The sequence below is a fragment of the Theobroma cacao genome, chromosome 9 (assembly GCF_053813885.1).
Source record: "Theobroma cacao isolate CCN51 chromosome 9, ASM5381388v1, whole genome shotgun sequence".
NCBI lineage: Eukaryota > Viridiplantae > Streptophyta > Magnoliopsida > Malvales > Malvaceae > Theobroma > Theobroma cacao.
The window spans coordinates 1,671,079-1,686,682 of NC_142647.1; the positions used below are offsets into that span (position 1 = coordinate 1,671,079).

A 15,604-nucleotide genomic window follows, 5' to 3' on the forward strand; every position below is an offset into this window, starting at 1 on the left:
TTGTTTTTTTTGTTGTTTCTTCTTTTGAGGATGGTGTAGGTGAGGTTAGCTTTAGGCTTTAGCCAAAGTCCAAGTAAATACGGCGCCGTGTAAAGAAAGACAAGACCACCTTATTTTCATAGACTTCAGCGGCCGTTGAATTCCCTCCACATTCTTCCCTTTTGATGAGCCTTTTTTTTTTCTTCCTTTCAACCGAGCCCAAAGTTAGTCAACGCCGTTATCAAGGCTTGGAAACGGAGGCGGCATCTTTAACGGAACCGTCGACAACGCCGTTACCCATCGTGGCTGACTGGACAGTCAACACCGACATGCTAGGTGAGGAAGGCCCTTCGCCGGTTGATTGAAGCAGCGGGTGGTTGCCGCCGTTGTTCGCGTTTCCGTTGTTGATCATGGGGTTCCTGGAATGACACGTGGCGGTGGAAATGGCAGTGGCGAGGGAGATGGGCATGAGGCAAAGGCCCTTGCCTTGAAGGTACTGCATGGCGGAGCCCATGTCCTCTTCCATCAGCTTCGCCACTTGCTGCTCCGTCACCGTTAAACTGTCGTTACTGGACGACGTTTGGTTGCCGTTAGAATTGCGCGGAAGGGACCCACCGTTGGCGCTGGTTTGAATACAATCACCACCACCCTACAAGGACAAAAAAACCATTGTACTTTTATTTTAACATTTACTATTCTATTTATCAGTCGTCTTTTTGTTTTCCTATAAAAACTTTCGAAGTGAAAACAAGAAGAAAAAGAAGAAAAGCTTGAGAAAAAGAGAGAAAGAGGGAGGAATCTATGCAAGTGGGGGCACGCGTGCTACTTTTCGTTTTGTCGTGTTGTGGTGTGGTTGAGGACATGGTCGGGTTGGGGGAGAAGAGCAGTGAAAACCCTTTTTAATGCTTCCAAATTTTTTCATAAGATCACATGCAAATGTTACTCATTCCTTTTTCTTTCTCTTTATGGAAACCAACCCACCTTAGTTCTGGGTTTTTCTCAGTCAAAGTAAACAATTCTAACCCAAAAATGAAAATGGGGGGTGATGGGTTGGGAGTTATACCTCAGAGGGCATATCAGCAACAAGGGGAGCAACAGCAGCAGCACCGCCCAATCTGCTCATGCTCAGAACCTGTGTATTTCCAGGAAACAGCACAAAGGGAGCAAAGGAATTTTAATTTTTCAGAGGCCCATAACAACTGGATTAAAATAATTATATAAACCCATCCTAAAAACAATGTCAACCAGGACAGGGAATCCTTACTATAATACTATTTTTAAGTTAATTATTTCTATAAAAGAAAGGGTTTTTTAAGTAGTAGTATGTAACAGAATAGAATAAAAAGATCTACAAAATTAAAGAGAGAGAGAGAGATTGATTAAGAGAGAGGGAACCTTGACTTGGAGCTGGAGGAATTTGACATAGTCGATGATCTCATCAAGCATTGAAGCCTTGTCTGTCTGTCATTCCGCACAGATCACAATGCTTGGTTAATCAATTTGTTCAACTAATCAAAACATTAAATATATACTAACACCCGATTAATTTGTTTAATTATATCATTAAAGATATGACCAAAGCTTAATAAATATCCCGATGCTATCGGTTCCGAATTGCACTCTTCCTGAAGTACGGATGGCATGGTTAAGTCAGAGAGCGCAACACTAAACTGTGACAATTGATTTATCCTACTATTGACACCTGTCCAACAGAAATGGGTGTTGGTGACTAAGAGTAACCTAACATTGACCGGCTGTTTATAGAGTTTCCAGCCGGAGAACGGAGCTGTCAAGCTTCCGGTTCAAATGAAATGGTGAAAGGCAATGGGTAGTAAGCTTAATTACTAACTTAATTTTTCTTTTTAGAAAAAAAGGGGGGAAATCTGGAAAGAAAAAGAAGTGTACCTTGTTGGCATTAGGAACCAGTTCCTGTAGAGCTTTCATTCTCTCTGCAATTCTCTCTCTGCGTAACTGCCAAAACACATCATTTCATAATACGGATCGAATAAAATCATTTTTGAGCTTTGTTTGGTTTGTTAGTACTATACTGTACTACCAAAACGCAAGAAGAAACAAACAAATCTTCATGAACTTCCATGGCAACCTCAAAGAAGAAGGAGAAAGAAAAAAAGAACCCACAGAACAGGTTTAAGAGTCGAGTTCTCTTACTCTTTCGGCAATACTGTGGGGGTCAGTAGCTTGACCCCTCCTAGCCCTAACTCTTTGTTTTGGTTGAGCCGGTGTACCCCCCGTGGAACCAATTGCCTGGCTTTGGTTCATCACAGTTCCTGCAGGAGCTCCAAAGTTTTGTGCCTGCTGCATAGTCCCTCCCTGGAAACAACAAGGCAGTCATGACTGTTACTAATGTTTTCTAAATACTGAGTTCGAGTCGTAGGCTCGTAGCGTTTTCTTTCTTTGTATGAAGAAAATAAAAAGAAAACAAGGCGTGCCTGAGGATGGTGAAAATGCTGAGGCTGGTTCGATGACTGATTTGTCCCATGCAGAGATCCAGCACCAAAACTATTAAACAAAGCTTGCACGGAACCCTCTCCTCCCTGAAAAGAAAAACAATATATTGCCATTGAAGTTCATATATTACCCAAACAGGAAACAAAGAGAAGTAAAAACCGACGTGAACCTGATGATTAGGGGATTTAAACGAAGACCCATCAACGATGTCGTTCTGATGAGACCCAGCTGCAGAACTCCCCAAAGACAAGGGCATAGTCAACCCTCCTCCTCCTCCACCACCACCAGCAGCGGCGGCCGCGGCGGCTCTTCCTGCTAACATCATCTGCTGTTGCATCATCATCTTCATGGCTGCAGTAGCGGGAGAAGACCCTCCTCCACCGTTGATTTGATGTTGTCTAAGCTTGGAAGCTAGAATCTCATCGTAGTGGAACCCAACATTGTTGTCCAAATTAGCACCACCCGTTTCATCGGCTTTAGGCGGGTCCCAAGGCGACTTGAGGTCGGACCAAGAGCAAGAAGGGAGGGTCGAGAGCATCTGTTCCAAGAAGTCGTCGTGGGACGATGTGGGATCGAACTGTGGGTTTTGGATCTGTTGGTGACCGTTGCTGTTGCCGTTGTTCTGAAGGTCTTGGAGTGGAATTTGTTGGGTTGGGTTTAGAAGCGAGTTCATTGCTTGCATTTCCCGGCTACAAGGCTGCATAATTCCCACACAAAAAACAAAAAGACTGAAAGAGTTGAATAAGATAGAGTTGGTGAAAGTGTTTCTAGCTTGATTCCGGGGTCAGGGATTTCTAGAGAAATGGAAACCGATGAGAGAGGAACCCAAGAGGGAACCTGAGAGAGGCCCCTGGGCTTCGAATGTTTTCGATTTTTCCTTCGCTTTTGCTCGTTGCTGAAGAGTGAAGATGAAGGAACGAGTCTCTTCGCTGTTCTTTGGGTTAAGGATTATTAAATACAAGGGAAAGGGCGAGAGCTAGCTTTGTTTTTGAGTTCGCTTCATTGCCTCTTCATCATCCCTCCCTCAGGTTTTAATGTAAATACAAAATTAGTGACATACCCACTCATTTATCCTACGGCCCACTCCCAGCGCGTGCACGCACATTCATCTGCTCTTAGAAATATTTGAGTATTTTTCTTTTTTTCAAACATAATAAAACTAACCTTTCTCCCTTTCATTTTCCCTATAATTGACTCAACATAACCTAAAGATATTGAAAATTTTCATCACTTAATAATTATACATTCTTTGGTTTAGTATAAATATTACAACAAATTTAGATTTTAATTACATATCTTTAAGTAACATTTTTTTATGTAGTGAAATCTTAAATAGTGTAATTATATAAAATTTTAATTGTGTTTGTTCATATTTATTAATTATATCAAAAGTATAATTTTTTTACAATAGGTAATTTTTTATAACTACATTTTTAATTACATATCATAAAATATATGCCAATGTTATCAAAATACTTTTAATAGCACAAATATATTTTTTAGATTAAAAACGTAGATTAATAATAAATGCTAATTCACTCAATTTTAAACTGACGTGAAACTCTTACACTAGATGTTAAAATTGAAGTAGATTGAATCGAAATATCTCTTTTGAGTTAAAAATATTAAATAAAATTATTTATAATAAAATATGTTAGATAGATAAAAATATATTTTTTTTGTTAAGATTTTCATTAGTTTTTTTAGTACTGTCTAAACATTCAAAAGGAATACAAAATACCAAAAACAAAACATAACTAACCAAAATAAAAGAGTATAGGAAAAAGACTACTCAAGCGTGAGTTTGGGGCAAGTGCAATGTGATCGCGTGGGATGGCACAATCACTCCTAAGCCTCGCGTGGTCGGCCAGTGTCCCACTAGGGTTTGCTATCAACTTCGACACGAATTGTCGAAACTACCCTCAATATCCCACGCGGCTAAGTGCCTCTCCAAAGCAACATTCTCGTTAGAGAGACAAAACAACTCATAATTACCAACTGCTATCTAATCATACAAATCAACTTATAAAGTGTCGTCTGTGGCGAGCGAGTACCGTTCGTTTACCCAATCGCGAGATCGGCTTTGCATCCCCCACTTGCCCCAGATTTAGCCGCCATAATTTCTTTCTTTCTTTCTTTTCTTTTTCCCTTTTTCTCATTTCCATATCTGTTTTTCTTCCTCAATTTGGGGTGAGTTGGTTGAATTTATTAATACTCAGATGAAAATTGAAAAAAAAATATTGAAAACATTTACCAGTTTCCATTAGTTAGGATTTTTCTAAAATGCAATCACAACTTTTCATTATTAAGGGAGAAAAATATTTAACTTCAACTATAAAATCAATTAAAATTACAAATTTGTTAGATATCAATTCTAAGGTTTTGAGCTTATAAGTAAAGATTTATTTTCAGCTAATAAACATATATTTTGAGTTAGAAATACGAATTCATAATAAGTGATATACCGAATTCTTTATTGATATGAGACACGCATGAGAGATACTAATATTGAGATAGATTCTAACCAAAACAAGTATTTAGTGCAATGGAGACTTTATATATAACTCCAAGTAATGTAATAATTTTTCATAATTTTTTTGGTAAAATTATGTAATTAATTACTGTACTCTCTGTTATAGTAGTAGATTTAATTTCTATATAATAATTTGTAAAAATTGAGTGATTGTAATTTTTGAAATTGATAATATCAATCTAATTATTAACAATGTTATATATTTGACTGTAATGATCTGACATTGAATTTGATGATATGTTATTTAATAATGATGCAATGATCATTGCAGCATTCTTAATACCATATCATCATATTCAATAGTAAATCAATATAGCAACTTTCTTAATGATTGAACTAGTCAATTTCAAGAGGAAAAAAATTTAACTTTTACAAATTATTATATAAAGGTTAAATCCATTACTTAGACAAAATATATAAACTAATAGTATAATTTTATTTATTTTTAATAAATATTCTTGAAATCACACACCATCAGACATGAAGTTAAGTATATTTCTTTAGTCCCAACCAAAAAAATTGCTTTCCCGATGAGAAATACTAAATTAAAAAATAAATAAAATAACTGGCCAGGATCTCTCCAACATACCCTCCTTCATTTCCTTTATGTTAACAAAAGAAAAACCCCAGAGATCAGAATCAAAAACATGACAATACGCATGGATCCTGGTACAACCTCCATGGTTCAGTTTCATTGTAAGAATTGCATGGTCGACAATAATTTATTATATATGATATATGTCTTGTGATTCCTCAAATGCTCAAACCTTGTATGCTGGAACCACAACCAAACCAGGCAAAGCATGATCACATTGTGTTTTTGTTATCATTTTATGCATGATTAAGATACCATCTTAGTTGTATGGATCTTACAATTATGATTTCATTCGACCTGTATGCATATGAAATTTCAGCTGACCAAGCAACCAATGAAGGAGGCAAGTACACAGGGGAGGATATTAATAGAAAACGATCATCTGATTCTGGAAATCTTTCATCACAATTTGTCCCCAAGAACTTTCTTGGAAACCCTAGCTATTGCTTTGAATAAGAGCAATATTTGGGTGGAATAGATAGCTATGCAAACATGGTGTGTGCCTCCTAAATCATTTCCTTGCACTCTTTTCTGCCAGTAATCCGTTCATCATTATTGGCATTTATCATCATTTTTCTTGCAAAGCAAGTGTTGTTAGTCTGTGTTCATGCTGTTTATAAAGAGTAAAAATTTTATACTCGAATTTGTTTTTTTTTTCATAATTTTACGTCACGGGTTTTCTAAATTTTTCATATTAAAATTTTTTTAAAAAAAAAACATAAAACGAGAAGTAGTACTTCATTTAGTCAAATAATTTCATTAATAAAGGGGGTTGTCATTGGTGGTTCGAGTACTACACCCCGTCCCTATTTGACTTTTGGCATTCGTGAATCTGTTCTAGTGAATAGACAACACCAAAATATATACGACGGACAATGGCTTTGTAACCCCCCCTGCATGTTTTTGGCATGTCATGAACTCATGGGAAAACATGACAAAATTAGAGGAACAGGTTCAACAAACATTTGTCTCAAAGCTGATACAAAACTAGTAATGGGGTCAAGAGTTACACCACCACAAGAATATTATCAAAGCGTAGAGATATTTTCATTTAAGGGTCAAAGCAATAGTCTAATGGACTCGGTTTCATAAAGAGTTATCACGAAATTTTAACATGATTTAATTTTATTTTTTTTTCCTTAGAAAATTCATTGGGTTACAAATCATTAATTACATTTCATACTCTTCTTGGCCATTGACAGGAAATAAATGAAATTTTAACATGATTTAATTTTATTTTCCAGCAATATTACTCTTCACTTGCATCATGCATGTGCCATGTGCAGAAAGCCCTCCACAATTAATATTTTTTTTGAAAGTCAACTGAAAAATCATCTGCTTCATAATTTTCAACATCTCTTCTGCAATGTTGCTGCTGCACCTTTGACAAAAGCTTTCCAATATAATTACTTCAACGATATATCTTGAAATCCCCCATTTGGCTGCAATTGATCTGCCATTAATTGCCTCACACAGTTCAATTAACTCTCTTAATCCCTCGTATCTATGGCAATTAATTAATCCTGTTTGCAATAAACTTTACAGGCAGGGAAGAAAATTCCCCAGCCGGTGCTATCAGGTTTAGTCTAACGGTTGTTATTTTTTTTAAGAGATTTTAGATTAAAGATTCAAATCTTCCTTTGTTTTCTTTGTAAAAGAAAAAAAGATTAAGATGGCCTACAAAAATATAAAAATATTCTTTGGTGGAAAGGGGGTGTGAAGACTTTGAAAGACAGACGATCGAACCCAGTTTGAAAGAAAAACATTGGCAAAAGAGAGATGAGGTTTTGCTTTTGTAGGTATACGTCCTTGTCTTTGTCCACTTTTCTTCAGGTGATTAGCCCTCTTTACACATCAAACCCACCCACAAATCTACACATATATCGGTCACGCCCAGTTTTGATTATAAACCCAAAGTTCTAAGGCATGGTTATCTTTTGAAGCAATCATCAATGAGTTTTCTAATGGGAAACCTGTTCTTCCTTTGGAATATATATAGTCTATCAAACAACAGCCTTATCTAATCTAAACCCTTATTTGTTGTTAACATATTGGTTCTTAAGAGGAAGATTAATAATTTTGCTTTTTTTGAAAAGCAATAAAGATTTTATTAGTAAAGATGCAGCAGGGTTAAAGATCCTAAGACTAGAGACATGATATACATATCGGAGAAGAAATTATTATAAAACAAAACCTAAAACCCATCTGTCATTTAGTCAACCCATTTGTCATAAGGTTTGTTTCTCTGATAACATGATTGAGAAAGAGACTTGAAATTTTGGCTTTGATGTGTAGAAACTTTGGATATGTGGTTGGAAACGTGTTTCAACCTCCGAGGAAGAGTAATTATTGTAATGAAATGAACACAGTTACCTGATGATGGCAAAAGGCCTATCTTACTAGTACTAGTGAAGAGGAATAAAGAGTATGATATCGTATATATTCCAATATAATTTGCTTAGGTCAGAAAATGTCGTGGAATTCCGAAGCAACAAGCATGTTTTCTAGTGTGTGTGTGTGTGTTTTTCCATGTATTGAGATACCCTTTTGAATACCGGTTCCCTTTGCCAAATGGCTTCATTTGGTATAATGAAAGAAAAAGGTAGTAACGTGCTATAGGATATGTATATATGGGGTGATCAGGGAATGGGAAAGATCAAATTTCATGATACCCATTTCCATTTACGTTCAATCAATCATTGCCAACATGCTAAAAATTCATGACATGTTCAACACTCCATACTGCTTACACACAGAACCTAGCTCTTTATCAAAATATTCCAGGTTTAAGAGAAGTAGCCTCAACATGAGTGAAGCATATATATATATACAGCTTGAGTGGAATCAAGGGCTCTGTGTCCATTGATTCTCATGATTGAAAATCATGGTCTCCTCTCTCTCTCTCTCTCTCTCTCTCTCTCTCTCTCTCTCTCTCTCTTTTATCATAAGCTTTCATTCCATGCCAACTTTACTTAATTAAATCACTGAATTATAGCATCATTAAAATGAGAACCATGCAGCCTCTTTCTATCTGCATTTGAGCTCATCTCTTCAGCCTGGCTGATCAGCCTCAGCAGAAAGCAAACTGATTGTAGCATAAATTATTATAATTAGGTCAAATTATGCAACAAATAATATTAGAAAAAGGCTTAATAACATCTAAGTATCTTAGTAATATTAATTTAAGTTAGAAGCTGATTCTAGTTTTTAAAGAATCACATGTTTTATGGGAGCTGTCGGGTGTGTTAGCTTTTTTTTAAGTCTAATGTTAATACTTCGAGAGTAATTGATCAATTTTTCAGTCCAATTTTGTCTCGTTATTCATTTTTTAATATATCGTTTTAACTTAAATTTTCTTTTGTTTGAAATAATACATGGGAATTCTAGCACCACTCCAGCAATGTGATAAAGATAAAAAGAAAGGGAAGAACATGCTTTTTAAACATTATAAAAAAATATCTTGTAGTCAACTCTAGGGTTTGCTTTCTGCAAAATATATATTTGTTTAATTTGATGTGTCATTAAAGAAAGAAGAAGGGTGAGAGGATATATATATATATAAATAAAATTTTATATTAGTGTTTTAATACCCCATAAATTAAGTTCCCCAAACTGTTATGCCCACTTAATAATCATTATTTTGAAGCATAAAATCATTTCAATATTGTAATGCAAATCCCATTCCCAATATTTTAATACTATGGGCTTGAAAGAAAAAGTAGAGCTGAAAACTTGGGTAAAAAGCAGGTGGGTGAAATTTTATGGCCATTGTTAAAGAAATGAGAATCCTTCCATGGCCTAAAGGGGTCTTAAAGAAGGGCCATTGATTGGGTAGTTAAGCATCAACCATTAATTTTTGGGGTTTTAAGTTTTTTTTAGGAGATGGGCTCCATTAATTGACTCGCCCTTTAATTATATATGTTTATGCTAATGCTTACATTCCTGGAATAATTTTGAGGTAAAACAAACAAAAGGCCCCAGGATTCTTTTCTCCTTTTTCCCAAGAAAAAGAGATGCAACAACTATTAAAGATTATTTAGAGAGTAAACACATAGTCATCCTTATGACTAAGACTCCTTTCAATGTGATGTAATGGTGAGGAGATTGGATAAGATATAACAAGTTGTGGTCCATGAAAGTTTTAGCCAATCATGGGAAATTGGGTTGGAGAAAAATGAATTGTCTTTTAATTTTGAGTAATGGAAAATCATTAACCCATGGGGTTCAATGACAGAAAATTTTTTGTTGATAAAAGGTAATTGGGCCTCGGAATGGGTTTGATTTGAACAAGTTTCTTCATGACACTGACTAAACTGAAGATTGAAAATTTCCACCCAAAAAGGCATAAATGGCTTTTGTCTGGGCTTAGGCAAAATTTCTGGCAGTTTTTAACACTCTGGGTGTCTTCTTTTTGGACTGCTTATTACCAGATTTGCACCATCAAGTGGAAAGGAAATGTCCATACACATTTATGGTAACCTTTTAATATTAATACAGTAGTTATAAGATTCAGATATTTTCATAAATAATAAAAATTGGGTATAGATATTTAAAAAATAACGAATACTTTATCTGTTATCATTTTTTTATTTTAATCATTTAAAATTTGCTTTAGGCAGGGATGACCTTTTGGATAAGACTGTCGAAGTTGAGTGCAACAAACAAAGGGTGGTAGTTTCAGAATGGAGACAAAACTCCTCCCAAGTTGCAAATCATGAACAAATGGATGATGGAATTTGATGAGGACAGGGATGAGAGATGCAGCCCCCTTCACGCCCCCTCATAATTTGGAATGTCCATTGCCTGCATGATTTTTGTTCTTTGGTCAAGAAACCAGCCAACTTACCCTCTTTGAAAAACTAGCAATCACATGTCAAAGCAGTTTAATTGCGAAGCGTTTGGCTTTCTTCTTTAACCATAATCACCCTTCTGAGAAAAGAAGCAGTGACTTCAGTGATAACAACAGATCCAATTTCCTTGCTAAGTCAGCAGAAACTTGCTACATGTAGTAACACACAACATAGCTGGCTGCTGATTTACGTGTCTCCATTATTCAGCCTTTTTCACTAGGCAATAAAGTCTAAAACACAAAAGTTACTTGCATAATTGTACCATCTATCTAAAATCACTGGTTCTGATATTATGTATTTTCTAATTGGCAATACTAACCCATGGTGTAAGATGGGGTGGGTAAGTTGATGACGGTGCTCTTTATCTTGGTCATCATGTGGATGCTGTTGGTAATCCCCTGTGACCCGATTCCACTATCTTTCAAACCCTGTTAGCAAAAGCATTTGTTGAAGTTCATGAAGCACATGTAAGAAGAAAAGTATTTCCAGGTGGGGTCCTCTGTGGATTTTATTTACCTGGAATGGGAAATGATCTGGCCCACGAGCTGGTGCAGAATTGATCTGAACCGTCCCCGTCTCCATTGCATCACTGATCAATATTGCTTTATTGACATCCTTAGTGAAGACACATCCCTGAATTTCATATGCATTTTTTTCCAGTATCAAGCTAATATTTATGGGGAGAAAGAGAGAGATGTTCAACACTTTGATAAGTTTATCATGGGTACCTGGAGTCCAAAGTTGCTGGCATTGCAATGGTGGATTCCTTCCTCAATGGAGTTGATCCTTATAACTGGCAAAACCGGTCCAAATGGTTCCTCCCAGGCAATCCTCATGTCAGGTCGAACATTGTCCAACAACAATGGCCAGATAAGGTTGCCATCTCTCTTGTACAGCTGACAAAATGTAGCTCCTTTCTCTTTGGCATCCTTCACCAGCCCTTCAATGAAATTTGCAGACGACTCTGACACAACTGGAGTGATATCGCAGTCATCTTCCGGTGCTCCAACTGTTAACTTTGCCACTTTGGCCTTCACCTTTTCCACCAGAACATCAGCAACAGATTCCATCACCAAGACAACCTTAACAGCAGTGCATCTTTGACCACTGTGGTAGTTGTGGGTGCAAAAGAGTTAAGACTATATTAATTTATGGTAGAAATGAAAAGAGTTAGTGTTGTCTCTTTAACAGTTTTCCTTTTAACCTGTAAGAAAATCCTCCTTTTATAATGTTTGCAGCAACCAAATCTAAGTCAGCATCCTCAAGTACAATACAGGCATCTTTTCCTCCCAACTCCATCTGAAGAGGGATCATTCCTGCCTTCTTTGAGATTGCAATACCAGTGTCTCCACCAGTGAAGCTGAGCAAGAAGGGAATGCAAGTTATATATGTATGACTAGCTATATAGTAAAACGAAGATTACTAGGGAGCTAATATAGTGTCCACAAGATGAACTGGAATTACCTTATACAGTTAACTCCAGGATGCATAGTAAGGAAATCACCAATCTCAGAGCCTTTCCCTGTCACACAGCTGATGAGCCCTTTGGGAAAACCAGCCAAATGAAAGCAGTGCACCATATGGAGAGCAGAAACAGCACCCTGGAAGAAGGTTACTGGAGACATTTAGAGTTTTGTTGCTAGAAGTAATTTTAGGACACCATTTGTTTCGATTGAGATATGCGTTTCAACATGTGTTATCAGCTTGTTTCTAGAAGATACCTGTGTTGGCGGCTTGAGTACAAGGGAGTTTCCAGCCATTAATGCCGGTGCAATTTTTGAAACAGCCAGGTTGACAGGATAGTTGAATGGTGGAATGGCTAGAACCACTCCAAGTGGAATCTGCAGTTTAAGATGCAACTTTATATCATAAACTACATCATCAAAACATTGATAAGATATGAAACAATAGGAGAGTCATGTTCATACTTTATAGTCAAAGACTTAACCATCTTAATTGGTTATAAATTGATCAACCAGAGGAGGACTAACATTTTGTTAATCATTTCTCATTACACCAGCTCTATACTAATTCAATCAGTTTCGTATGTGCTTCATAACTTCCCAGCCAATCATGCATCAGAATTCGTGTTTCTTAATTAGTTACATTTGTAATCTGAAAGTAAAACATCTTCCATTGAACTTAAACAAATGGAACAGGAACTTTTCATTGATGATTCAATGAAAAAGGAAGTAACTGAAAGAATTATGGAAACTTAGGAGTATGGTGAAACACAAATGTAATGGGAAGCAATCCAAAAGATCATTTCGAAAGGTTGGCTTTTAGTACTCTAGGTCTTATCTTCTCAGTATGACACAGTATCAGATGAGATTGCCACTTATAACAAACTCTCTGCTGATGCTATTCAAGCATGGGCAAGAAAGGCACTTGCAAAGGTGCCCGACTGCTGCATATAAAAGAATCAAGATCAACTAAAAATCTCCCATCCATCCCTTCCCAAATTATGTACTAGATGTGGATGGCTATTATACCAGTCTGAACAGTATGGTTAAATGAGTCAAGCTAGTAAGTTTGGACCTAGGCTAAATTAAAATATTGGACATATATATAAACAAAGGTTTTTCCACCTTACAGAACATTCTGCAAAAAGAAAACGGTTTATCAGATGACATCATCTGTATATGCAAATGTTGTCTCTGAGTTCTAATATATCTGGTTGAGTTAAATATTGGGATGAATCGATTTCGTAATCTATATCAGTTCAATACTAGTATTTGACAAGAACCTGAAGAAATTTAATATGGAATAAGAAAAGAAAGTTTACCTTGGAGGTGAGGCAATATTTGGTTCTCTCATTCCCGGGAAAACTATCAGAAACCAAGAATTTCCCTTCGCCAAGAATCCTGACCCCCTCTTCAGCACAGTAAGAAACAAGATCCCCGGACCTAACAACCTTCACGAAACCAGAACACCAAAACCAATTCCCTTAAGATGACTTGTTCACTTCTGAACTAAAGAAGAGCATAGACAAAAGCTAGAACAAATTGTATATACCTCGGTAACTGCATCTTTGGCTGGTTTTGCAATTTCCTTAACCAGGCACTCCGCAACAGGTGCTCTATGCTCCTTCAGGATGGCAGCAGCTTTGTGAAGGAGCTCTGCTCGCTTCCAAAGTGGAGTCTTAGCCCATGATTTTTGCGCAGTTTTTGCAGATTCCATGACCTTGTTCACCTCTACTTGTGTACAAGCTGTTTCAGCACCACACAATTCCGTTAAGGAACAAAGTTAAGTTTCAAATGGAAGCATCATCTAAGAAAAATGGAATGAAGGAAAAAAAACACTCCATCGTTCTAAAGAAAAGCAAAACTTGTTAACAATATTTTGAATGAGAGCATGCATATGATCACTTGCTTAGCAGACCAGTGAGTCTACTAGTTCAGCTGTTTACCTTGAACCTTGTACTGAGTCTTTCTCGTAGTTGGGTTGATAATAGCAACAGCTTTCCCTGAAGAAGACTTCTTCCATTCTCCATCAGCATAGTACTTGTAAACATCTCCGTCCAAAATATCTGCAAACACTCCAGTCCCAGCCATTATGAAAAAGAAACTCACCCACCAAAGACAATCCCGCAGAAAAAAAGAAAGAACTCTGTCTACTTGTTTCCTTAGATTTCCTTGCTCTAAGAGCAAAGAAACTTTGCTAGAGAAGCAGAGAAAAGAGAATGAAAGGTGAGGCAGTGAGTGTCTGGTGTGAGTTTGGTGTTAGAAATATAAATATATAGGGAGAAGGTGAGCCACGCCTTGCCTTGGTTCCAGCTACTTCGGACAAAGGACTTTTGTGTTAGGTGGTTCACATTGTTCCAAGTTAGAAGTAAATGGTTCTAACCCTTCTCTTGTCGCTAAACTTCACTCTTGCGCCTGACCACTCAATAACTTACTATGAAAAACGTTAGTTAGCCTCGTTTTTCTCGGCGTGGACTCAGCTCTAACTTGTTTTGGTTTTTTACTCCTCTCTTTTACCCTTCATGTAACTTAGTGAAGCCTTTCTTCCTATTCTGTGACAAGAAATAGCAGAAATGGATGTAGGTACAGGAAAGTTAAGGGAGAGCTGAGCCATTCTTCTTCCTCTTTCTTCTTCTTCTTGTACTAGTTTTACAGGTTTTATCAGCTCTTAACATAGTGATGAGTCCAAGTTGGTTATAATTTGTGCCTCCAGATAGAAAATGGAAGTGATAGGAAAGATATGCAACCATGGGAAACTAAGTTCTTCTGCTCATTTGCTGCTATCAGAAACAAACGGTAGTTTCTTGTCTATGTAAAATGCCCCCATTTCCCTGTCACAGTCGTCCAACTTGTCCCAAAATCAGATATGGCACTATGCTTTCATGATGAAGCTATGTATTTTCTGGGTTATTAATGGTATTAATTGAGTTAATAACACTCAAAAACCATGATTTAATTATACAAGAGCTCATATCATTCAACAGCTTCCATTATGGTTACCATCAACAGTTTAATGTTGGCAATTCTTTCCAAAAATATGATATTCAATACCTTTCCCATTGTATGGAATATTAATTGGATGTGTGTGTAAGAGTTTATCTGCCATGTGAAACAGGATGAAAATTGCAGACAGCTACACGACTGATTAAAGCAATGAATATATTCGTCGGTTTATCCTTTAGAGGGATGGGCATCCCCCCTTTACCAGCAAACTGTTTTCCTCATCCATCACCATGCAACTGCCATACCTTACCTAGTATTCATCCTGCATAAAATGCTGTGCCCAAAGTCTCCCACCACCCCCAGTTGGAGCTTCAACAGCAATTCAAACACAGTTTTTGCAGGGGATGGATGCATGTTCTTCTTGAACTCGTTTTATCCGTTTCTTAAAATGAAAATGTCTTCCATTTCCAAATTGGCCACTCATAATCAAAGGGATCAATTAAATTTCAAAGCAGGAGGAGTAGTGCTGAATGATAGAAGAGGTAGCTGCAAGATGAAGCGAGAGGCTTCAAAGCATAGTTAGTGGTTGACAAACCTCGTCGGCTTCTTGGTGGAGGATCACCTCATGATTTCGAGCCATAAAACGGAAGTTAGGTGGTTGATGTCCAAATGATGGGTCAGGTTTCATGGACCACAAAACCTGACCATGCTACCAAACTGATTGGCACACGAGTCCATTTACCCACAAAAGCCCATCAAACAACTACTACCA

The 15,604-nt window shown here is 37.0% G+C and overlaps 2 protein-coding genes across 2 annotated transcripts; both read right to left on the minus strand.

Annotated features, from left to right (window-relative positions):
- Positions 1 to 3,457, minus strand: LOC18587863 (bHLH transcription factor RHL1-like). Its single transcript, XM_018128316.2, has 7 exons — positions 2,618 to 3,457; positions 2,430 to 2,534; positions 2,149 to 2,310; positions 1,885 to 1,950; positions 1,375 to 1,440; positions 1,043 to 1,111; positions 1 to 628 (listed from the first exon to the last, which is right to left on the minus strand). The coding sequence occupies exons 1-7, from the start codon at positions 3,149 to 3,151 to the stop codon at positions 221 to 223; spliced, it is 1,410 nt and encodes a 469-aa protein (XP_017983805.2). The 5' UTR covers positions 3,152 to 3,457; the 3' UTR covers positions 1 to 220.
- Positions 3,458 to 10,458: 7,001 nt separating this feature from the next.
- Positions 10,459 to 14,127, minus strand: ALDH11A3 (aldehyde dehydrogenase 11A3). Its single transcript, XM_007011900.3, has 9 exons — positions 13,836 to 14,127; positions 13,442 to 13,635; positions 13,212 to 13,340; positions 12,148 to 12,267; positions 11,891 to 12,027; positions 11,631 to 11,786; positions 11,155 to 11,533; positions 10,943 to 11,059; positions 10,459 to 10,854 (listed from the first exon to the last, which is right to left on the minus strand). Exons 1-9 carry the CDS (start codon positions 13,978 to 13,980, stop codon positions 10,741 to 10,743), a joined length of 1,491 nt encoding a protein of 496 aa, XP_007011962.2. The 5' UTR covers positions 13,981 to 14,127; the 3' UTR covers positions 10,459 to 10,740.
- Positions 14,128 to 15,604: the final 1,477 nt, after the last annotated feature.

Coding starts and splice junctions, on each gene's coding strand:
- LOC18587863 (XM_018128316.2), bottom strand. CDS start 3,151: ATGCAGCCTTGTAGCCGGGAAATGCAAGCAATGAACTCGCTTCTAAAC. Junction 2,535..2,617: donor TTAAATCCCCTAATCATCAG/GTTCACGTCGGT, acceptor TTTTCTTTTCAG/GGAGGAGAGGGTTCCGTGCA. Junction 629..1,042: donor TTGCTGATATGCCCTCTGAG/GTATAACTCCCA, acceptor TTGTCCTTGTAG/GGTGGTGGTGATTGTATTCA.
- ALDH11A3 (XM_007011900.3), bottom strand. CDS start 13,980: ATGGCTGGGACTGGAGTGTTTGCAGATATTTTGGACGGAGATGTTTAC. Junction 12,268..13,211: donor AATATTGCCTCACCTCCAAG/GTAAACTTTCTT, acceptor CTTAAACTGCAG/ATTCCACTTGGAGTGGTTCT. Junction 11,060..11,154: donor CCAGCAACTTTGGACTCCAG/GTACCCATGATA, acceptor TATGAAATTCAG/GGATGTGTCTTCACTAAGGA.